Source organism: Propithecus coquereli, unplaced genomic scaffold, assembly GCF_000956105.1.
Source record: "Propithecus coquereli isolate 6110/MARCELLA unplaced genomic scaffold, Pcoq_1.0 Scaffold227, whole genome shotgun sequence".
In the NCBI taxonomy this organism is placed as follows: Eukaryota; Metazoa; Chordata; class Mammalia; order Primates; family Indriidae; genus Propithecus; species Propithecus coquereli.
In genome coordinates this window covers 1,550,779-1,574,394 of record NW_012147808.1, presented here as the reverse complement: position 1 = coordinate 1,574,394, position 23,616 = coordinate 1,550,779, and the positions used below count along the sequence as shown (strand labels likewise).

Below are 23,616 nucleotides of genomic sequence, written 5' to 3'. Positions count from 1 at the left end.
TCAGGCTGGTCTCGAACTCCTGAGCTCAAACAATCCGCCCGCCTCGGCCTCCCAGAGTGCTAGGATTACAGGCGTGAGCCACCGCGCCCGCCCCCTTTTATTAGCTCTTAACTGTGTTTCCTTGTTGGTCTGAATGAAGTCGAAAAAGTTACTTTTGAACTTCACTTTTGATAGATTCAGTTATCAGTAGAGTATGTTGGGAATCTGTTTTGCTGTAAGATTTATATCTGAAAGTTACCTACTTCCCAGTGAAGGGTAGTGTTTGGCTTTGCAACAGCTGGTGCCTGGGAGCCACTGGTCCTGAGTTTTACTTATGGACTCAGTAGCCGCCAAGTTCTTGGTCCTCTGACTTAGTTGAATTGCATTTAATCCTTTTCTGGAATTAGGCTAAACATTCTTGCCATATGTTTCTCTCACTTGGGATGCAGGATTAATGAATTACTATCTTTAAAGAGTTTAGAAGTTTGTGAATAAGCCTTCATATACACAGATAGTTTTGATCCACTTTCATGAAAAAATTAGCACATTAGATTCACGGTGATTTTTAAGAGTAAACTCTTTTTTTTTTTTTTTATTTCAGCATATTATGAGGTACAGATGTTTAGGTTATGTGTGTTGCCCTTGGTTCCCCCACGCCCAAGGCTGTGTTTCAAATATGTCCATCCTTCGGGTAGTCTTGTCGGGTGAATGGCATTAGTCAGTAGGGTGTCATGCCACAATAGGCCTTAAGAAGCCCAGCAGATGAGTGATTTGGGACAGACTGCACCACAGGGGATATAGTGACTGGTGCCTTCCAGGGAGTGCTTACAGTGTCATCTGGAGCTCTGTGCAGGTCTTATTCTGAAATCTGAAGGGCCCAGAGATAGCCAAGAGGAAATTTTCCAGCTGATTTAAACCCCCTTGGGTTTTCCAAATCAGTATCTAATGTATTTGCAAAAGCACTACTACTGCTAATCGCTCCCATGGCCTCATCTGGCCAGCCAGCAACAGGCTACAAATCAATCTTTGTACAAGGTGTTTGTTTATAATTTATGGCGCTGATAGGAAGGCAGAGCCATCTGCTCCTCCAGGCATCAGTATTTTTCTAACCCCTCCCATTCCCTGCTAGGGCATTTTCACTTGGAAATCATTTCTAATTGGGAGGAGATTATATTGCAGACTCTGGAACATGGTTTCCTGCTGGCTCCCGCATTGTTTTTTCTCCCCCTGGAGCTGCCCCCTGAAGTTCTTCAGCAGTTTTGATTTGAAAATCCTTTTCTTTCCTAGTCTTTATTTCCATTCTAAGCGGTCCAGCTAACTGCCCCATTATCCTTTCCAATATGTGTTTTGCATTTAAGTGAAAGCCAGTTGCTGGAGCTACAGCTCAGGGATCAAGGACTGTTTGATAAGGCAGCAGTTCTGAAGCCTGATCCCAGACCAGCAGCATCAGAGACACCTGGGAATTTGTTAGAAATGCAAATTCTCAGGCCCTGCCCCAGTGTTCTATGCTTTAATAAGCCCTTCAGGTGATTCTTATGCATGCTAAAGTTTGTGAACTTCTGTGGTAAGGCAAGGAATGCAGCACAACAAAGATTTCTAGTGGTGTGGAAGCAGCTAATATCTTAGACTGTATTTCACTTCCCCCTTTTCTCTCTACTTGCTTATATTGTCGAATCCAAAAAGGATGATTTGTCCTTTGTCACTAGTACATTACTTTCCTATGGCCAAAAAAACAAGTAATAGAGATCCAAGAAATCTCTTCCATGTTAATTAACTCATCAAAATTTCAGCCTTATGCGAGGAAGCTGCACAAGTGAATTGAAGCAGTGACACTCACCATCACCATCATAACTGAACGTTTCCATTTCCACGTGGGAAATTAATAGACAAAAAGCAGCAAATGTAAGTTGCTAATTGGAGCTTTGAAATAAAAAGAATGTTGTAAACATACCACCCAATGCTCACTGAAATGGAGATACCAAATCACTCTATGCTTACCACATCCCTTTCATTACAGTAGAAGTGAAACCCTAGATCACTAGCTGCAAAATTTCTGAAGCTGAATATGCTGCTGGAGAAGCTGTTATAATTTTTATTACTCTCTTTTCATTTATTATTTGCATATTTCTCTGAGCTCATTGCGTAGCCAGGAGCAGTTGTGAAATTAGGTGGAGTTAGGGGAGGTGGCAAAATTTGGGAGATGGCCATTGACTTAGAATCATCATCATATAATACAAACACGAACATTATAGCCTGGATTTGAGGCTGACAAAATGTTTTTTGCTTATATGCCCAGTTTTTCAGGGGTTCAGAGCCATACTTTCCAGAAGAACAACCTTCCTTGTACTCTGCTCCCCAGCCCTGTCCCAGTAAACAGCTAAATGCTTTTTTTGTGTTGGTAAGGAGTTTTTAGGGTCATTATAGCCTTCAGTATGTTTGGCCAAAATACACGTTAACGTACATGAGTTATAGCTATGTTAACAGCAAGATAGAAAAGCCTACTTTGATAAAATATGGTGCACTTTTGAAACATTAAACGTGGATAAAATGGTACCTGCGCAAAGCTGTCTTAAAATCCATAGAGTCCCATCTCCTTCTTTATTTATTTTCATGTCCTACTTAATATTTATGATTTTTTTAACTTTCTCTCCCTGCCTTTGGTTGTTAGAGTCCAAATTGTTAATTTCTTTTTATCTTTCTGAGCATTGTGCCAACCTCAAAGCTAGAGAACCAAGATGGATTCACTTCTGAAGCTTCCCCCAATATCTCTATCCCCAAGTGGAATCGTGTCAATCAAGAGAAGGAGAGGGAAATTGTCATTTTTTTGGCAAAGGGCTTGAGACCGTGAGTAAGTAGCAGACAGTCCCAGCACTAACTAGATAATCCAGCCATGCAGGCTAGAGCAGATGGCAGGTTGGGAGCTGAGCAGTACAGAGGCCTAATGGTGATAGCAATGAGTATTTGGATGTCATTATTTTATTAGTTAGCAAACAGAACCATCCTTGTGGTCCCTCCTCAGTTTTATGTGTAATAGTGCTGTAGGTGACAGCCCCCGAGAGTTGGCACAATAGCCTAATCAATGTGTTCTGATGCCTTTTTTTATCTACACTGTCATCTCTGTAGCTTCATTGATGCACAAGGAAATGGGGAACAAATAAAATAAAGAGTTTTATAAATCACTCTGAGTGCCTGATCCCACATGCTTCTAAGCCCCTGAAAAAGCAATTTTTTCTTTTATTTTCCTTGAGGTAATTTCTTTGGGAAACTTGCCCTTGTCTTTGTGTGTGTGTGTGTGTGTGTCTGTGTCTTACTGGAGTAGCTCACCTGGAATCTGGTGAGGGCAGCTGAGCTTGGCTTTCTTAAATTTACCATGATGCCTCGGATGGTGGATATCTCCTTCAAATGAGAGAAAGAATAAAAAGTCTTTTACATGTAGTAGATCTAAATGAGACAAAGCCCAGAGGAGCTTCGTCTGTTTGAATGTGTTGTGCATTCTGCCTGTGGCCATGATGTGGGCTGTTCCAGGCTCACATCAAGGGTAAGCCACTTCCTCTTGGCAGAGAATCACACAATGGGACTTGGAGAAGGATTCAAATGAAAACAGAAACAAAGCTTGTAGGCCCAGAGCCAGTGTGGGCTAACATCTCATTGGTCCTGCCCTGTGGAGTGGATTGTCTTCACCGGCAGACATTCCTCCACCCCCTGTCTTGCTACCTCAGCAGGCTGAGCCATGCTGCCTGGCCTACCCTGTGCTTTATCCTCAGCACCTGCTAAGTGCAGACCAGGGCTGCCCATAGACATTGGTTGACAGTGTGGATAACCATAGAGCATAGTGAGAAATGAACAGAGCCCTAGTCATCCAGCCAGTGCTGGACCATTTCTCTTTATCCTCTCTCGGTGGAGTTAGAGATTAGTGTTAGTAGGGAGCTGTCCGGAAGACTAAAAGTCTCTAAATGTTCTAGTTCTCTTTCTTTTAAATGAGAAAGTTAAACATAAATTTGTGAAATGACTTTCTTCTCCAAGGTAATATATCAGGTGTTGAGTAAGAATCCCACCCTAAGAAAGCTCTACCTATATCACCTTTTTCTTGGAATCACTGAGTTTGCATTCTCATTTATCTTAGTTTTGATCTTTGGACAATAACAGCTGTTGAGTGGCTCTCCAGGAACAATTTTTAATAACTTTTTCCTTATCTAATCTCTCAAATAGTGTTTCCTAAATGTGAACTAAGACTCAGCAGGTGGTTGTGGTGGTGTTGACTGTTCCATAGTTTCCTATTAAAGTGGTAGAAGAGACATATTTTTCCTGCCTCTTGTGTTTCTTGTTCATTTTGACATTTTAGTTTGAATGACAGGGCATCCTTTAGCATTTCTAGAGAAGGTTCAGGCCCTTAGGAAGGCCCTAAAAATTTTTGGCCCAGAATTTTCACAACTTTAACTCCAAACTTGCTTATTCTCTTTTCCTTCTTTGTCTGATACAGCCTCCGTGAATGTGCTGGTGCAGAACTGCAAGATCTACAATGATGCCAGCTGTGACATCTCTGCAGATGGCCAGCTCCTGGCAGCTTTCATCCCTAGCAGCCAGAGGGGCTTTCCTGATGAAGGCATCCTAGCGGTGTACTCCCTAGCCCCCCATAACCTGGGTGAAATGCTCTACACCAAGCGATTTGGTAAGGGATAGGAAGCCCAACCTAATGACAGAGGTACACTCGTGCCTTGGCATGGGCATTCCCATGCCAAGCTGTGTGTGAGGCACAGCTTGGGTGGGAGTAATGGTCACATACTGTCCCTGCCTTCACTGGGGCATAGGCCAGAGAAAGATTGCTTTGTGGAGTCCTGGCTAGTAGCATTGCAAAAGAATCTCAGAAATAGAGTCTTCCCTGCCACGATAGCATCTCACCAGCATGCATCTGTTATGATGACCGGGAATAAGAGAGGAGCTTTTTGGTCATGGCTTGGGGAATTGGACACACACATACACACACATACGCCACTGTGTATTTAAATTTTTTAAATTTTTTTTTTTTTTTTTTTGAGACAGAGTCTCACTGTGTTGTCCGGGCTAGAGTGCCATGGCGTCATCATAGCTCACAGCAACCTCAAACTCCTGTGCTCAAGCGATCCTCTTGCCTCAGCCTCCCGAGTAGCTGGGACTACAGGCATGCACCACCATGCCCGGCTAATTTTTTCTATATATTTTTAGTTGTCCAATTAATTTCTTTCTGATTTTAGTAGAGACGGGGTCTCGCTCTTGCTCAGGCTGGTTTCGAACTCCTGAGCTCAAACAATCCACCCGCCTCGGCCTCCCAGAGAGCTAGGATTACAGGCGTGAGCCACCGCACCCAGCTGCCACTGTGTATTTAAAAACCCCAGAAATGTGTGTGTTCTTTGATACAGCCATCCCATGTCTAAGAAAATAATCAGAAAACTATACAAAGATTACCATATGAGTATGTTCACAGCTGTGTTATTTATCATATAGAAAAATGTTAAATTATTACTTTAATATAAGAGTTTTTTAAAGAGTTTCTTAAATAAACGATGGTGCAATGTTAGTATACAATTGGCCTTTATCTGCTCTTGTAGAGTATTTAATGATGGAAAACGGTTCATAATGTATTAAGTGAAAAAAGTAGATTTCAAAGTATTTACAGCAGGATACCAATTTTTTTAAATGGGTTATATGATAACAATGATTAGCATTTATTAAGTGCTTTTTATATGTCGAACACTGTACTCATTATATATATATACCTTTGCATTATGCTCTTCACTACGATCCTATGAGATAATCCCAGGATAAACAAATGAATATGAAGATTTGAGGAAAAGAGAAAAGTCTAAGAATGAAAGTTGTATCCTTGGAATGGCAAAAATTCTGGGAAACGTCTCTCTGTTCTCTTGGCCCTCAGGTCCCAATGCCATTTCAGTGAGCCTGTCCCCAATGGGCCGATACGTAATGGTGGGCTTGGCCTCACGAAGGATCCTGCTGCACCCCTCCACAGAACACATGGTGGCCCAGGTCTTCAGGCTGCAACAGGCCCATGGTGGCGAGACCTCCATGAGGGTGAGTGCCATCGCTTGCGCCTCCACTGTGTGGCAGCTCTCCTAGGCTTGGCAGGGTAATGAAGGACGGCGGTGTGGCCTCCCAGCCACGACCAAAGCTATCATGGTCATAGGAGTAAGGAAGGACTCAAATCTAGCCCTTCTGTGACCAGCAGGCTTCATTTTTGGAACACTGGACTTTTAAAAGGTCAGGGCTGTCTCATACCCTAGATTATGTGCTGGGTTCCCCAGAGGCCTGAAAGTATTTTCAGGTAAAGAATAAACTGAATGCTTCCTTACCTTAGCATGAAACTTTTAGTCTGGAGATGCATAAAGGACCTGGTGAAATATTTATGCTTTTTTTTTTTTTGAGAAAAGCTGTAAAATGTGATAGTATACCATGAAATGTTCTTTTCTATGGTTATAATCATGATAAAGATGAAGACTTTGGGCAGCTGCTGTGCCCAAATCACCCTACTTATTTCAACAGCAAAAGAATAGATCCCGTTTGGGACTGACCCTCTCTTGTATTGCCATAAAAGCCTTCTGGGCCTCATGTGGTTAGTGGCCTCTTGGGCTCAGCCAGACTAATGTGCCTGATTGAGCTTCCCACATCCCATGGGGGCTCATCTGGCCAGAGTTTTGTCAAAGGAGCCCAACATTTGAACAGTTCTCTAATTAGTGTTTAAGCTCTGTCTCGAGCTAAGGACCTGTGCAGTCTGTGCTGTTTATAGTTTGATGCACTTGTTGTTATGTTTTTTTTCTTTAGCTGTGTGGTATGTATGTTTAATCCACCAAATTAGGTTCAATGTAAGCTTCTTAGGGGAATATACCCCAGGCTCCCTCATTTAGTGCTATATATGTAGATGTTTGTTGAATGCCTGGAATGGGAAGCATTTTTTTTTTTTTTTAAGAAAAAACTAAAGATAGGACACTATATGCAAAGTGATGGAAAGTGGGTGCCCTGGTGTGGTCCTTGCCCCTGCAGCCTCTTCTCCCCCTTGTCCCCTACAGATATTCTCCATCCAACTATACTGAACCACTTTCCAAGCTCTTTGAATTTGATAAGGTGCTTTCTTACCAGGGTACATTTACCTGGAATACCCTCCTCTCCCCCATCTTCAACTGCTCGCAAGCTCTTCCTTTCCTGTGGCACCTTCTTTAATAGAATTGATGACTACCTCCTTGTGCCACTGCTGTACCTCGTACACACTCTCATGTTATTACTAATCACACCAAACAGTTATTTGTTTCCATGTTGTTCTCCTCTCCTGGACAGTGAACTCCTTGAGAGCAGAGGCCGTGTCTGTTTTATCTTTATGAAGTCCAAGTACCTAATAGGGAACTTGACATTTAATAGAAGCTGAATGAATGAAAGAGAATTCAAGAAAAGCATCCTTTTTCTCATTTCTAGGCGGTAACTAGCAGTACCAATGATGGGTAACATCACGTCCCACCAAGCCTCTGAAGGGGGCTGAAACAAGGCACTCTCTGCTCTTGACATCACAATGATAGGCAGTTCTGATTCTTGAATTCCAAATGACTCTGGAAATATTTGACATTGGGAGAAGACTTTGTGGGAAGTTCATCAAGCCTATTTTCTTATCTAGATATTTGAGGATGGAAGTTGAGTTTTTATTTAAATATTCTTCTTTTGCTTATCTTAAGCAGACTGGACTGGTAAAAGCCCCTGGTCTCTGCTTTTCACCACCTAGAATCCTTGCCCTAACAGCTGCCCCTTCCTGCCTAATTGTGGAATGATTATTTATAATCATTAAGAGAGAGAATCTGATTTCGGTAACTCTAATGGACATCTCCAGCCTCTTCTGTATCCAGGGCTTTTGCCCAACTCCTGAGCATAGCCTGCCAGTCTTCCATCCTAGCAAGGCTCTTCTTTTCTGTAAGTAGCCAGAAACATCTGGCTGAGGGCAAACAGCTTCAAAGTGGAAGCCAGGATGATGGGGTCCTGTTGTCACATGTGGGGCTGGCAGCTCAAGGAATGCATTTGGAGAACTCTGCTGAGGCGAGGTAGTAATCCAGTTAGTCTGTGGCTCTCCTGCTAAGGGGCTCAAGGCAACTAGCCAGCCACTGCCTGGTGACAAGAGCTATTTCTGAGGCCTCCCAGTAAGCCTTTTTTGATTCTCAATAGGTACCATCTACCACTAGGAGAGGGAGCTGAAGTAACTGGAAAGTTTCCATTTGGGAAGTGTTCCTCTCAACCAAGAGAGAGGATCAAGGCATCCAGTCTGACTTTAACCCCATGCTACAGAGAGGTTTCTGGTTTTCCAGGTCTTCGTAGCCTCTTACGTCCAAAGGTACCAAATCACTCAGCATATGTCCCTGAATTCAGACATTGGTGGAAGGGAAGACACCAGCTTTTTTGAATAGTTGTGCTGTTTCACTATTTAAGGCAAGAAGTGAAATTTTGTCTGAGAACACCATACGAGGGTTTAATGGGACAGTAGAGCATCTCCCTCTTTGCACAGGTAAGTATAGATAGGTGTCTCCATCTTAATGCCAGGCTCTGGCCTTTAAGGAATGCTTTTGTGGGTCATGGGATTGTCCTGGAGCTTCTCTACCCAGAATTCCCCTTCTCTATGTTGTTACCTCTTGGAATTCACTGTGGTAATGTTCAGAGAGGTGAACTTGTTGGGCCAACAGACATTCCCAGGAGAACATCCTCCAGAGCGTTGATTTATTTTAATTCCCACTAAGTGACATCTCTCCCCAAGAGATGATCTCTTACACAGTCCCATGTGAAAACTCTTCTGAAAATGAATTGCTAATTGCTCTTAGCCTTGGCACACTTACTCTAAGCAGTTCTTTAGATCTCTGGATCAGTGCTTCTCAAACCATGGTTCTTGGACAATCTGTGTTAGAACTACATGGGGTCTTTGTTAAAATACAGACCCACTTGAGACCTAAAATCCAAATAAGAATGGGAGTCAGAGAAACCCAGGATCTGTATTTTTAAAACCAGCTTTCCAGATGATTGTGACACACACTTGAGTTTGAGAACTGCTCTTCTTAATGTCTACTTTCCTTCATTTTAGGTTTCTGTCCTCAGCCTCATCAGCGAGGCAGTCTAAGATTTACTTGCCATTGTGCTTTTATGTGTGGTGCTTTGATTCTTTGCTAATTTTGTTGCAGGCAGTGGTGTTTGTGTCCTATTTCCTACCAAACTCAGCTTTTTGGCTGTCTGTGCTTCACCTCCCATCTTTTCTCAGCTGTTGCTGCTTTCCAGGTTTCTCCCTTGAATATCTATAATATATGTGCTGGAGTCTTTTCTTCCCCTTGTTGAGTCATTTTAAATTTTGTCCTTATTTCTAGGATCTAGGGTCCTTTTGCTCTTTCCTTTCTCTGCTTTAAGTCCGTAGACCTCCCAGTTTTAATGATTAGCAAATCAGGAAAAAGGAGACGGGGCACAGATTTTATCTCTCCCTTCCCTCTGTCCATTTGAGATTCCTCCAGACTGGATGTGCCACTCTCTATGACTCAGTCTTATTTTCTGTCTGACTCTTTTTTACTTGAGCCAGTGAGGGCTTTTTGTTAATTTTTGTTTTGTTTTTAAGTTAGGCTTTTAGAGACTGCTGAGTTGAAGTTTTGCTGAATTCTCAAAACACTACACTGCCTGTGTTCCCTCTTGCCTTTCATTTTCTAATTGGAACAAGGCACAATATTGTAACAGAAAACTGCAATTAATTTTCTAAAATAGTGGCAACTTGCATATTATGCCTTTGGTTGTAACCAAGTGAAAGCATAATAACAAAAATACAAAATTGCTAATGAAACCAGAAATAGTCATATACCAAACTGTTCTTCCGGTTTGTATCACAGTAAGTGCTATTTTACTTAGGAATGGGGGCAAAATCCAGCCAGGGAGGCTGGGGACATGGGAGTGATGCTAGGGCATTTTGAGCTAAGAAAGCAAGAACAAGGATTAGTGCTTTCAACACAGGAATTAACAGATGTATACCTTCCCCCCTCCCCAAGAGGTGGGGGAGTGTAGGCATATAAGTAGTTTAATAAGAACTAAAAAGAATCCTCATTGCATAATCTCTGCAGATCCTAAAGGCACTAGGAACTTGTTTGCTGGTTTGCTTTTCTTTTTATTGGCAGAAGTGATGAACAAGGACACCTTCATTTGACTTGGGTGGGGGAGGAAGCTCTAGGACAGAAAGCATTTTATCTCCCCTTTCTCCTTGGAATGATATTGTGCTCCTTAAGGGAAAGCCTCAAGTACATAAGGGTCAATTTTATTAAAAGCTTTTTCTTTGTGGCTATGTGGTAAAACTGTATTTAAGGGTTAAGTGACTGTTACCCAGACGGATCAATAGTTTGGAGGGCATGTTGAAAAGAGAGTATCCATCTCTCTGCCTCTCCTTTTCTCCCCCTTCTCTTCCTCTTCTCTTTTTCTTTCTTGATCCTAAGAGTTTTGCTGTTGAGTGGTGGATTGTCCCTGTATATTCCTTCTCCCTCTAGAGCTCTAGCAATAGCATCTTCAGCCTCAACAGGTCAGGGAACCCACGAAAATCTGACTGGACAGTAATTCTCAATGTGTGGTCTCAGGGGACCACATCAGCACTACCAGGGAAGTTATTAGAAATACAAATTCTGGCCAGGCATGGTGGCTCCCGCCTGAAATCCCAGCACTTTGGGAGGCTGAGGCAGGAGGATCGCTTGAGGCCAGGAGTTCAAGGCTGTGATTATGCTACTACACTTAAGCTTGGGCGACAGAGTGAGACCCCATCTTTTTAAAAAAAAAAAAAACAAACACAAAGAAATGGAAATTCTCAGCCCCACTTCAGACCTACTGAATCAGAAACTCTGGGGGTTGGGCCCAGCCATGCATGTTTTAACAAGCCATCCACATGACTGTACACTATGGTAAGATTGAAAACTAACCATTGACTGCATGGCGATTCCAGTTAGACCTCACCTGTCAATATAGCTTTGTCCTTTCCCCTTTTGCTCTCACCCTATCTCTTACTGTCTCTGAAACATCATTTGGTTTACTTTTATGGCTCCTAGTAACCAGATCTTTTAGATATTTGCAGACAATTGAGAAATTGATGAGTACCTCCTGCCCTAAAATTTTCTGTATCATGCTAGCATCCTCATCAAGATACCTTGAGGGCTAATGCTGTGTGTGAGGCCTTTTTGGTTAAAATTCTTACCTGCCCACAGTTGACTTTGCTCAGGCTCTTACCTGAAAGCCTGTGCCTATTTACCTATGTGCTAGGATACAGAATGCTTTTGGCTTAAAGAATGAGCAGCAGTATCTCTGTCTTTCTCTCCGGGCCCTTCCTCATCTGAAGGAGTATTTCTTGAGTTCCTTTTCCCAACATTCAACTCACTGCTATCCTTGGATGGGAGGTATCTGATATGATACCCATTAGTGGCTATCTTAGTGTCACCCTGGCTATAAAGAAACATAGGTGGCTTGCTTTCTTTTATACCATTTCATAGCCATTGTAAGTTCGTTAAAATGGACCATAGAAAAGGCTTGGTGCTCAAATTAGTTGTAACTACAATTGTAGCTTAAATCCTGGGTCAGAATGGGTGCCCAGTGCTGTCAAAACTGATCGGCATTTGTTAATATATAACTTCACATACATAGGCTCTTTTGACCTATCCTAGCTTTATTATTCAATATATAATCTTTACTGTGATTCCTTTTCTGCCCTTGAATTGAACTTGTGGTATAATCCTAATCATCTGTCCTTCCCCAGATTCTAAGTTTGATTTTCAAAAGTGACCTAGAACTCTAGTTCAGTCCTGAGTACTCTCTAGAAATATAAGGAAACTGAGCCTTTTCTTAATCTTGTCTGGCCTTAGAGCTAGCAAATACCAAAAATAAAGATATTTTATTTTTGTATCCTGGAAGGGGTACTATTTCTTCAAGGGGAGGCTGGGATAAAAGAGAGACAGCTTTGTTGTCAGAAATGATTTACTCCTTCCTAAGATTTTTGTCCTCATTAATTTTCTTAAAGCTGCCTGTCAGTTGATTAAAAGCTGCTTCCGCTGCAATTATCTTAAAGTTGACTTCTGAGATGTGGTACAAAGCAACTATCCTCAAAAAGTTCTTTTCTTCAGAACATTGTAGGAAAAGGGGGAGGGGGTATGGGAGAAGTCAGAGGTGTCTCTGATGTGATTTGTCAGAGAAGGGAGGGGGCAAGATAAAAAATTAAAAATAACGTTAGAACTGCAGTCAAAGCCATTCATTTAGGCGAATTTTTCCATGACAGATTCACCCAACCCTGACAGTTTCTTTCCAACATAGCCTCCTAGTAGAGTGCAGTCTGTACTGCATTTTATTCTTTTCACTCAAGAAAATTTTATTGAGCCCCTACAGTTGGTCTGGGAATGCAGCAATGAACAAAATGGACCTGGTCCCTGCCTCCCAGTGCTTCCATGTTAGACACCTAGCTTCCTGACTGCTCTTTCCACTGCCATGTCCCCCCAGCCTTCACTGTGCTCAGCTGCAGGAGACACTCGGCATTTGTTTCACGAGTGTGTGTTACTTGGGAATCTTGTGTGCCGTGTGTTTCCCTGCATGTACATGCACACACACCCTACTCACCACCACCATCACTGTGCCTAGCACATTACTCAGTAAACTGTAATTTTATGAAAGTACTAGTGAGAAAATTCTTCTGAAAATAAGGAATGTTTTACCCATTTCGACAATTCTTGCCAGTATCAGTGAGTTTCTCAGGGTTTTCTTCTCAGCACTGAGACATGGTGAGAGGTTCCCAGTAGATAGTTTCAAAAGTAAAGACAAAACATTGTCTGTTCAAGAATAGGTTGGAAAACCAATTCTTGCATTTGTAGAAGCTGAAAGTATTTAATGTAACCCCTGTCCTGAACAGAGAAATACTTCTTCCAAAAAAATATGGATCAAGCGAAATATATAGAAAGACTCCTTATTGAAGGGTGAATCTCTAGAACTCATTAGAACATTTCCTTTGAGATTTAGAAAACTGAGGAAGTTCCAGAACTTGTGTTTGGCTCAGCAATGTGGGAGCAGGAGGAAGTAATTATTTTAATTTCTGGGAGTTCCAGAAGCAGTGAGTGCCTCAGTATTTCGTTTAGCACAGAAGTAGATCCCTCAGCTGAAATAATCTCTGTGCTTTGATCCTAGTGGCCAGAAGTGGCCTTTGGAAAGCATCAGGCCAATTGAAAAATAAAATGCTTGTCTTCTGATTGTCCTTGAGATCTCCCTGAGGAACAAATGAATGAAACAAAGTTTATAAGACTCAACAGATCACAGGAGGTTAACTGGAAATGCCTGGAAGGCAGCACACTGTCAATAGCAGCAAAGGGGAACAAATTCCAAAGAGTTTTGTTTTGTTTTTTTGTTTTTTTGGCTTGTTTCTTTTTTTAAGGAGCTGTTTGCTCTTCTTTTCTGCTGGGAGAGCTTTGGTTCGGAAAAGTGATCTAGGGGGATTTATTCCAGCTTCATCTGAATGAAAGGGGAGAGTTAGGTGACTTGGTATTCTGATTCTTGTTTTACAGTAAGCACTTTAAAAATTACATCAACATTCTATGAGTTCTAAACCCTAACATAGAATATAAAGAAGGCTTGGACACAATAAAAGAAATTAAAGTTTTTAAAGACAATCACATTTTTCTAGCATTGAAGAGATTCCAATAATTCATAAATCCAAGCGCATATCAACAGCTCAAAAGAAGAAAAGACAGCCATAGTGTCTCTCCCCCGCCTACTCTAGGACATGTGCATTTCTCAGCCTGTGACAAGATGTGTAGCCATCCATTTCCACTGGAAAGGTCAGCTGTCTCCTAGCATCGCTTTTCCATTGATTTTTCCCTCTTCTCAGAGAGTTGATTCTCTTTAGCCACCCTTGCCAAAAGCTTAAAGCCTCCCTTAATTCCCATCATTACCCAGAGGGCATTTCTCCTCAGAGCCCCTTTGGCTTGCACCTTCTCCCATGGCCCTTCCAGCGACAGTTTCCAGTGGTCCCCTTCTTCTGACCAGCTTTTATTGTCTTACTTAAAAGCAATCTGCCAACAGCATTTGACCTCTGGCACCCACTTCACAGATGATGAAATTCCCAAATGTAAACAAAATAACCACAAAGTTTTTTCTTTTAGCTTCTTATCTGGGCTGATCTGAACAGTACAGTTTGCTGCTTGGACTAATGGTTGGAGCTTTATTGGCATGCAGTAGGAAAAAACAAACCATCTTGTTGAGGGTTGCCTCAACCTTTTTCCTCTAAATCTTAAAAGGATGGAAAGAAAGCATTCCCTCTGACCTTCTCTGGCTCCCTCTCATTCTTTTCCTGTGTATCTTTTTAATTTTGGTCTGGGAACTGTTATCTTTTGCTCCTACTTCTATTAGTTAGAGTTTGGGGGATGGAGAGGCAGGTGATACAAGAGATTGTCTTGGGGACCAGAAACGAAGAAATCATTATCTTCTTCTATTCCCTCAGAACCATAAAGCTCTTGGCGACCTGACTCATTCGTTATTGATGTGCTGAGGCTGCACTAACTCTAAGAAAATTGTTCCTTCTAGCATATTGATTCCATTTCCCTTCATAGATGTTAGACAGAAATGAGAACAATCTACTTGGGGGGGTGCTGTCAGCATTTGTCATATACCAGGGAATAGCTGCAGCTGAGACAGGTGAAACCAGGACTCCTCAAACATGAATCAGCAGCTGGGTTTTGTATTCAGCACTGCAAAGGGTCGCTCGGTCCTGATAATCCTCCTCCAGAGTAATAGAATTTGATGTTGTAGCTTCACAGTATGTGGCTTTTGTCAGAGAAAGGAATGGGGGTGAGGGGGTGTTCAGCCGGCCACCCAGCCTTGTGCTTTACCTCTGGGGAGCTTTGGGGCACCTAACTAATGTTAAAGACACCTTTACCTGAGATGTATTTGGGGTACCTTTAAGTGAAGACCAGAACCATCTTTTACACTATCTTGGTTCTTCTTTCTTGTCAGTACTGATAAACTTTGGGTATACAGAGACAGTCCCCATCAAAATCTGGAAGGAGACTCACAGCTCACCCAGTCTCTGGGTTGGAAAGACTAATGGCTAAAACCATAAGTGGTTTCAAGTAGCCAGAGCTACCTAACCATCTGTCAATATTGGAAAACTTGTTGCCCAGATAGTCTCTCATCTTTATGGCTAATTATGAGAGGTGTTTCCCCTCTGTGAAGTGTATTGAGAGCTATTCAACTTTGGCTTGGGGAAGGAGCGGAAACTACATCTCTGGGTGCTTTTCACACTGGGCCAGATTCTCATTGGTCAAGTGTCCTTTAGATTCAGGCATTTGTGAAACGAAGAGAATTGGACCAGATGACCTCTCAGGATCTACGAATCAGTGATTTCTACCCATTCTGCATCCTCTGTGCTCTCATCCCTCCCCTGCTCCCACATTAGAGTGTGATATGCAGGCAAGTGCTTATCAGGGATCCTGGAAGCTGCTGATCTTCACGTGGCATTTTCTGGTTTCCTGCCACAAAACGGGATTTAGCCTAATACCCAAACACTGGAGGAGCTGGGCACTTGAGAGCTGCCCTTTCAGCACTGTTGAAGGACTTGAGCGTGAGAGGGGTACTGTAGCCAGAAGACAGATTGATGCCCCCGTGACTCCTGTAGCCACGGGAGTTGTGAAGTGGCTAGTGAGATCATCAGGGTTTGGGGATCTCAACCTTTAATTACTTTTTCCAATCCCTCTGTGACCTTGTCTCTTCTAAGCTGTGTATATCTGTCATATAGGCCTCTTGAAGGTTATGTCCCCAAAGCAATTACCTGTACTAAGAAGCAAATTGATAGTATTTGCTTATTAATCCCTCTGCAACAACAGACAATAAAAGGTAAATTTGTGATATTTGAGAGGCTTGTTTGCTTCTTTCCTGGTCTTGTAACATTTCTGGAAAAGAGTTCTTTTATTCTCTTCTTTGAGACTCCCATCAAAAAACTCAGCACAACCCTTAACCATCTGATTCCTAAAACCTTATTCTCCTCCTCCTTGCATGGCAATTTTCTAGCTGGCCCTTTGGCACCATTCTCTACAATTATAAAGCATTGTGATTTTAGGGGAGACTCAGTTGTGAGGCCCATATAGAGCTGCCACAGGCCGCAAACCAAGGCTCCCCTCATCCCACACACTGAAATTAACACTCATCCCTCCTTAACTGTGGGTGTACCCTAGTTGCACCATCTGACCTTTGGGAGAAGGAAAATTAAACAGATTAAGTGAGCCCAGCTACAACCACATTGTCCTTTCAATGTTAAAAGTTAAATGCCAAGTTGTATTTAACCATATAGCCTATAGGTTGGACCGAAACCATTGGTTATCTTCTGGAAAGGTGAAAGCCTCTTTGAGAAAGAGTAAAGGCACCACACCTCATACCTTGATTTAAAGGAAAAGTGTTGATTAGGTACAAAGGAAAGAGTGGTAGTGCCATCTCCATAGATGGTCAGCCAGAGAGGTTGAGTGGAGAGTAGTAGCCATGAATTCGTTCTGGGCTCCTGCCAACTATATATATGCAAGGAGGAGATGATCCAGAGGTCAAGCAGCCATGTTCTAGATGACTGTGATAGAAATGTATTAATTTCATTGGGCTCTCTTTTATTTAGAATTTAAGGAGCCCTAGCTAATTCCTGAACATTTAGGCTTGAGTCCTACAGGAGGTCACAGGAGCTTCTTTTTGCAGTGGCCACAGGGAAAACAGTCCTGTGCCTCAAACCTGTGCCAATTCTGTGTCTGTAAAAACCTTGGGACTGTGGCAAGGCCATTCTGAAAGGGTGCCAATAGCTACCCAGGCATCACAACACCTGGAAACAGGATTCTCTGTGTGTTTCACAATATTAAGCACACATGCTGCTGTCTTCTCCATTCTAGAGGCTGTCCAGGTAAAGGCCTTTCAGATAGGTACCCATGGCACATGAACACATGATTTCAAATCTGGGGCTCTTATCACTTGGGTTGCATAAATAGCATGGACTCTTACCTCAAGCTCAATTCTTTGTTTTGGGTTCCCCCCCCTCCTTCTTCTCTTTCTTCTCTCTCTCTCTCTCTCCCTCTCTCATCATCTGGATAATCAAAAATAATTATTATTTTACCACCCTAAATTTATTTTATGAACAATACTTTCTGAATCACACTCTCATTTGTTTTCTCTTTTCTTTTCCCTCCCATCAACCCTAGGGGCAGGTAAAGGCACATGAAGTTCATCCATATTTTATAGATTAAAAGCGGGGGAAGCTTAGAAGGGAAATAAACTCCACTTTATAGATTCTCACCTTCATGTCCTTTTCATAGGCCCTAATGACCTTTTTTGAAGCCCCAGATGCAGGTTCTTGGTAACAATAGCAATTACCATTTTTGAGCTTGTGCCATAGCAGGCATTTCGTATACATCATCTGTTTTAATTTCCCAAATTACTTGAATGTATGTAGTCTTTCTGAGCCAAGATCTAGAGACGTTGTTATACAGTGGCATTAGGACTGAAACCCAAGTCTTTCATTTTTCCACTGGCCTGGCCCTATCTCTGACCAATGTTGCTTCTAAAACACCTTGTAAGTCAGTGGCCACAGAGACTATGAGGCCATCTTTTACCTTCAACCCAAACTCTAGACATAGCTAAGCTGTCCCTCAGAAATTATTAGCTTGGGAAGATATACACTATTGAAAGGAGAAGCTTTCTTTTTGTTGTTTTTTTTCTTTGTCTTTTATTTTGTTTTTTTTTTTCTTTGTTTTGAGAATCTTTCTCTTTGAGAAAGGGAACTGACCTATTTAATGGTGGTATTTATATGAGCTAGAAAGAAATCATGTACCTCAGTGTTCAAGATTCCCCTCTACCCTGCTCTTTCCATCTTAATGCACCTTTTAGGTTTCCTTAACAATAGCAGTTTTAACATTGCTTTTAATTAGATGAATTAAGAATGTTCTCTGATGTTATCACCCCCTCCGCCCCCCTATCACCTCTAATTCCCCATTGCTGTGAGAGCACAGTGATTCCCATAGTAACGGGACTACCAGCCAGGGTTGACTCTCACTGGTTGGTCTGGTCAGAGAAAAGTTATGGGCAGTCCTCCCGGTCTGGTAGGCTCTATGGGGCTTTCCAGGGAGTTAACTTAAAAGCAATGAACTTAGACGTGCTAAAAGGCTCAAAAGAGAGCACATCAAGTATGTTCCCTAGTATTTCTTGAAAGAGACCTAGCTCTCACCAAAAATAAGAGGGTCCCCCTCTCCTGCTACCTCAAGTTCTCAAACCTGAGTTAAGAGTCTTTCCGAGGCTAGGTGAGGTGGCTCGCACCTATAATCCTAGTACTTTGGAAGCCTGAGGTGGGAGGATTGCTTGAGGTCAGGAGTTTGAGACCAGCCTGAGCAAGAGCAAGACACCATCTCTACTAAAAAAAAAAATAGAAAAATTAGCCACACATCGTGGCAGGTGCCTGTAGTCCCAGCTGCTCGGGAGGCTAAGGCAGGAGGATTGCTTGAGCCTAGGAGTTTGTGGTTGCTGTGAGCTACAATGATGCTACTGCACTCTACCCAAGGAGACAGAGCAAGACTCTGTCTCAGGAAAAAAAAAAAAAAATAGTCATTCCACCTCCTTTCCCCCCTGTGGTTAATTTGTTTCTCCCTGGTATTTATTATTCTTGATAACAAAACTGTTTCTCCTCTCATTCTCTTTTCTTCCCTCTTTCTCCTCCATCTAGAGAGTTTTCAACGTCCTTTACCCTATGCCTGCTGACCAGCGGAGACATGTCAGCATCAACTCTGCCCGTTGGCTGCCTGAGCCAGGGCTCGGCCTTGCCTATGGTACCAACAAAGGAGACCTGGTGATCTGCCGACCAGAGTAAGTGGCTCAAGGTGTGGGAGGTGAGGGGTCATCTGGGCAGAGGACTGGAGTAATCAGCATTCACCAATAGACCTGGCCAGCCAGGTGTGGGGTCTTTTAGATGGGAAATTTAAATCCTGCTAGAGCCTGTCTCATTCTCAGTGCCACTCCTTAAAGGGCCCTCTTCCTGCAGTGGCTGGTAGGGTTAGCCCCCCATTCTAGGTATCACCAAAAGACTGGTTTAGTGGTTCTCTTCTTGAATCTAAGGCAGTGTTTTTTTTCTTTGTTTTCCTTCCTTCGCTGGTGTCTTAGTGATACTAAAGTCTCCCTGCAGGCAAAAGTGTAGATGTCAAAGATACTTTTTTAAAATCCTTTTTGAAAAATTCAACAGGTGGTCTTGGGTTTGTGTAAATGCCATAGACATTAATTTAAGAAATAAAATTGGAAATAGAGTATTGTTAAAACCCTAATTTGTCAAGCTACTGCTCTCTACAGACAGCCTGTCTCTGTGTCCTGCCTATTTTCCTTTCTGCTTGAAGCTCTAGCTCATAATGAAAGCAGATTGAAAAGCGAAATTTAAAATCAAAGTGATTATTATCTGATCTTGAAGTTGGGATTAGGAGGGCAAAAGGACACAAAACATTTCTCCTGTCTTGTGTCCTAAGGACCCTCCCTTCCAGTGGCTTTTTGGAGGACAGAGGTCTACCCAGGCATCAGGGTAGATTCACTCAGGACCCTGGGAGGCAGCCAGGTTTGTCATCAGTTTTCCAGACCCAGCCAGGTGGGGAGTGTGAAGCTCTGTGCTTCATTGCAGATCAGGCTGACTGCTGCGTAGGACGCTGCAGGGTTCCAGCCGACTAAATGCCACTTCTGCCTCCAGGCTGTCCTAATGCTGTCCTGCACTCAGTGCAGAGTCTTCTCCAAGAGTGTTCACAGAGAGTAGTGTGAGAGGTCTGGTAGAGCCCGTGGCTATTGGCAGTGTTCGTGTTGCCTGTGGATGGGGCCCCTGGTGTTTTCTCCTAGAGTATGTATTTGGGTCAGTTTATGTGGCCTGATGGGGGACTGGTGATTGAGCCCTTGTCAACAGAGTTAGGTCAGTGGCTCAGGAAGAAGAAAACCTGGTTCTAAGGGCAGCTTTTGCATTCCATTGTCAATTTTTAGAGCCCCTCCCAAAGAGAGGCTACTGTCTAAGCCTGATCTAGATGGGCTGCTCTTGGAGCTGGTTGCTTTGATTTCCAGCTACTTGCTCCAGAGAGCATCTTTCACTCTCTTCAGAGTGTGCAGAGAATATCTTTTACCATCTCCTTGTGCCTTTCAGAACACAGCTTGCTTCTTTCACTACTCTTCCACTGTTAGCCCAGGCACTGGGTTTCTGCCTTTCCGCTGCATGTCCATAGTCCCAGGATCTGTCCTGAAATATTTCTTTTCCTTTAAGCACATGAGGCTAACTGTCTTGTCTTTTCCTCTTAGGAATTCACAAGAGGAATCTATTAGGTCATTAAATATGAAGTGTCTGATTTTGAATCAAAAGTGTCATTTATTATATCTCAAACAAAAAGCAGTACAATTAACCAAAGTATTCACTTAAACTATCCACACAGTTTTGCCATCTTAATGGTAGCTTGTTTATGCCAGCAGCGAAGAAGCCTGGAGAGAGTGGCGATGAAATCACAAGAGGCTTTTTCCACGGCTTCTTGAGAATTGAATTATTTTTCCTTGCAAGAAGTGGTACAAAGTCTGGAAGCAGTGGTAGTCAGTGGGTGCAAGGTCTGGTGAATACGCTGGATGGATGACAGGGTTTCCAAGTCCAGCCTCTGTAGTTTGAGCAGTGTTGTTTGTGTGATTTGTGGTCAAGCATCGTCTTCCAAGAGGATTGGCCTGTCTCTGTTGCCCATTCTCGGCTGCTTAATTGCAAGCGTCCTCATCATTTCCTCCATTTGGCTGCAGTAGACATTGCTGTAATCAGCTGACCAGGTTTCATGAAGCAGTAGTGAATAATACCAGTGCTGGACCACCAAACAGACACCACTAGCTTGTTTTGATGAATGTTCGGTTTTGGACTGTGTTTCAGCCCTTCATCTTTATCCAGCCATTGTGCTGAATGCTTGCAGTTGTCAAAAAGAATCCATTTTTCATCACATGTAACAATACACTGTAGAAATGGTTCGCCTGTATGTCATAACAACAAAGAAAGGCAAGCTTTGAGACAATCTCTTCTGACACTCATTTAATTCATGCAGAACCCATCAATACAGCTTCTTTACCTTGCTGATTTGTTTCATATGGTCCAATATTGTTGGAATAGTAATGTCAAATCTTGCTCGTAATTCACACGTAGGTTGAGATGGATTTGCTTCCACCACAGTTTTCAGCTCATCATTATCCACCTTGGTCTCAGGTCAACCACGTGGCTCATTTTCAAGGTTAAAATCACCAGAATGGAACTTCTCAAACCATCGCCGTACTGTGCATTCATTAGCCACATCCTTCCCAAACACTTCACTGATATTTCAAGCTATTTGTGCTGCACGGGTTCCACAATGGAATTCATATTGGAAAATAACACAAATTTTTGACTTATCCGTGGTTTCACAAAAATTGCTCTAAAAAAAATATTTGAAAAATAATCATAAGCCAAAATGTGCATTTGAAAGACTGAGGATGTACCGTCCCAATAAAAATAACACAAGAAGTGTCAAAGTGACATGTCGGAGATATCAACTATCAAACTTAGTACTTAAGGAAGTGGCACATTTCATACTTAATAACCTATAGCAGGCATCTTTCCCAAAACTAGCACAGAATTCTGGACCATACTTTTATTCTGACCAACACTATAGTTACAGGTCTTTCTTTCCCTGTTTCTCTGAGACTTTCTTCCTCAGCAGTGTTGTTTTATCTGTGGCTCCCACACTAACCTTTGTCTTCAACCAAACCCCCAGGCCCCTCCCTTGCAAAAGTGATCTGCTCTTACAGAGGCAGAATCTCTACACTCAGTTTGTTGTGGCCCCACAAAGGATTTTATGTCTGAAACCCCAACCTACATACTTGGTGTGAGTCATAGTCACCTCAGCCAGAAATGAAGCTGGCTTGGCCTCTGTTTTCTCTTTTCCCCCATATGGCATCTTCAGCATCCCAGAGTCTCTGTATGCCTAAGCCATCTTGGGCTGCCTGGGCAACTCTCTTACCCTCCAGAAACTCAAGCCTCTTCCCTAAAATGGCACTAGCATTAGACACATCAAACAGTGTCCCATCAAAGACCAAGTTGTACTGACTGAAAGCAAACTGATTTAGCCCATCTTTTTTTGGTGTTGCGGTTTCTCCTGGGGTAGGTTGGCAAATACCTCAAGCCTTAGCGCTGGAAATTTAAGGGTACCATATAAATTTGATGTGGACATAACTTTGTCCCAAGTTCTTCAAAACTTCTCCAGTTCTGAGTCACCTTCATATCTGTACAGCTTTAAGGCAAGGAAAACTATGAACAATTTACAGGTGCAGAAGTTAAGACTCACTCAAGGCTTCCCAGCAAACCAGTGACAGAACTAGACTTTCTAACTTTCCAGTCTAGATCTCTTTCCTATGGCTGGTTCTTAACTGTTATTTTCTTCAAAAACCTCTTTAAAATTCTGATGAAAGCAATGTACTCACTTCCACATAAAATTATAAAGCACACATAATTTTATGACTCTTTAAGACCTCAGGTAAAGAATGCAGTTCTGGATTATGTTTAGATATTTAAGAGGGTCAGGTGATTGATGGAGTGGAAAATGAGAGAAGATAAGTGAACACGTTTATGTTTTTTGAACATCTATGATTGGTCTCTGCCTCGAATGGGGAGAACCAACAGGAAGTAGCAGCTCAGGGTGGCTGTGTTTTTCATAGGCTGCTGCCTGAGGCTTGCTGCCTATCCCTGGGTGACACAGCTCCCCAGCACACCCATTCACAAGCACAAAGGATCCGGCCAGCCAGCTGGGCCAAGATTAGAGCCCTCCCTCCAAAACAGGTGGTTATCTGCCTTTGTCCCAAGCACAGGTAGCTGCACCTCATTTTTTGCTTTCTCTGTCCTGCTCTTGAGTTCTCCTCCATTGTCTAAGCCTCAGCAGTCTCTCCAAGCACAAAGACAGAGGAAACAAGCTCCTTGGGCATCTCTTGGTGATACTAAAACCCCACTTGACAGTAGACAAAAGCCTTAGAAAATACTCCATCTCTCCAGAAGAAATTCTTAGGACAGGTGAGAAGACAAACAACTGGCCCTCAGCCCCTGTGCAAAGCCACACGGGGCCAGCAGCCCAGTCACCCCACCCCTCCTTGCAGTGAGGTGCTCCTTTCTCCTGTGCTCTGCTCCCCCCACCTGCACTCTCCCCAAGCTGTGCCGTGCCTCAGCCAGCACCCCCATACCCACAGTGGGTGTGCAGTGCCAGATTGATGTGAGGGGTGCTTACTCACTTCCGGCTTCACGGATCAGCCCTACATGTGTGGGGGGTTCAGGGGGGCGTGCTGGGAAGACCACTGCTTCTCAGAGTCAACTCAGAAGACAGAACTGAGGGATTCATGGCAGAAGAGAAATAGGCTGAGCTTGTGGGGCTCCTGACAGGGCCACAATTCTGTCCCTTCAGAGGGAGCCACCACTGAGTATGGTAGTTATAAGCAAGAATTGCCACCCAAGGAGGGGGATGCCATGAGTCATCCCCCTCTGAGTCAAAGGGGGAGCCAGAATTGCCACAGAGACTACATCTTTCAGGTGAGGCTACAAGAGCCAGGTGCCGACTTTTTCCC

At 42.9% G+C, this 23,616-nt stretch overlaps 1 protein-coding gene across 6 annotated transcripts in view; it reads left to right on the top strand.

Annotated features, from left to right (window-relative positions):
* AMBRA1 (autophagy/beclin-1 regulator 1) overlaps positions 1 to 23,616 on the top strand; it is a 185,504-nt gene that overhangs the window by 150,019 nt on the left and 11,869 nt on the right. For all 6 annotated transcript variants that reach the window (XM_012645193.1, XM_012645191.1, XM_012645192.1 and 3 more), the window contains 3 exons: positions 4,460 to 4,648; positions 5,891 to 6,045; positions 18,719 to 18,858. In XM_012645193.1, the coding sequence (XP_012500647.1) occupies positions 4,460 to 4,648; positions 5,891 to 6,045; positions 18,719 to 18,858 (484 nt within the window). The remainder of the gene's footprint in view (positions 1 to 4,459; positions 4,649 to 5,890; positions 6,046 to 18,718; positions 18,859 to 23,616) is intronic.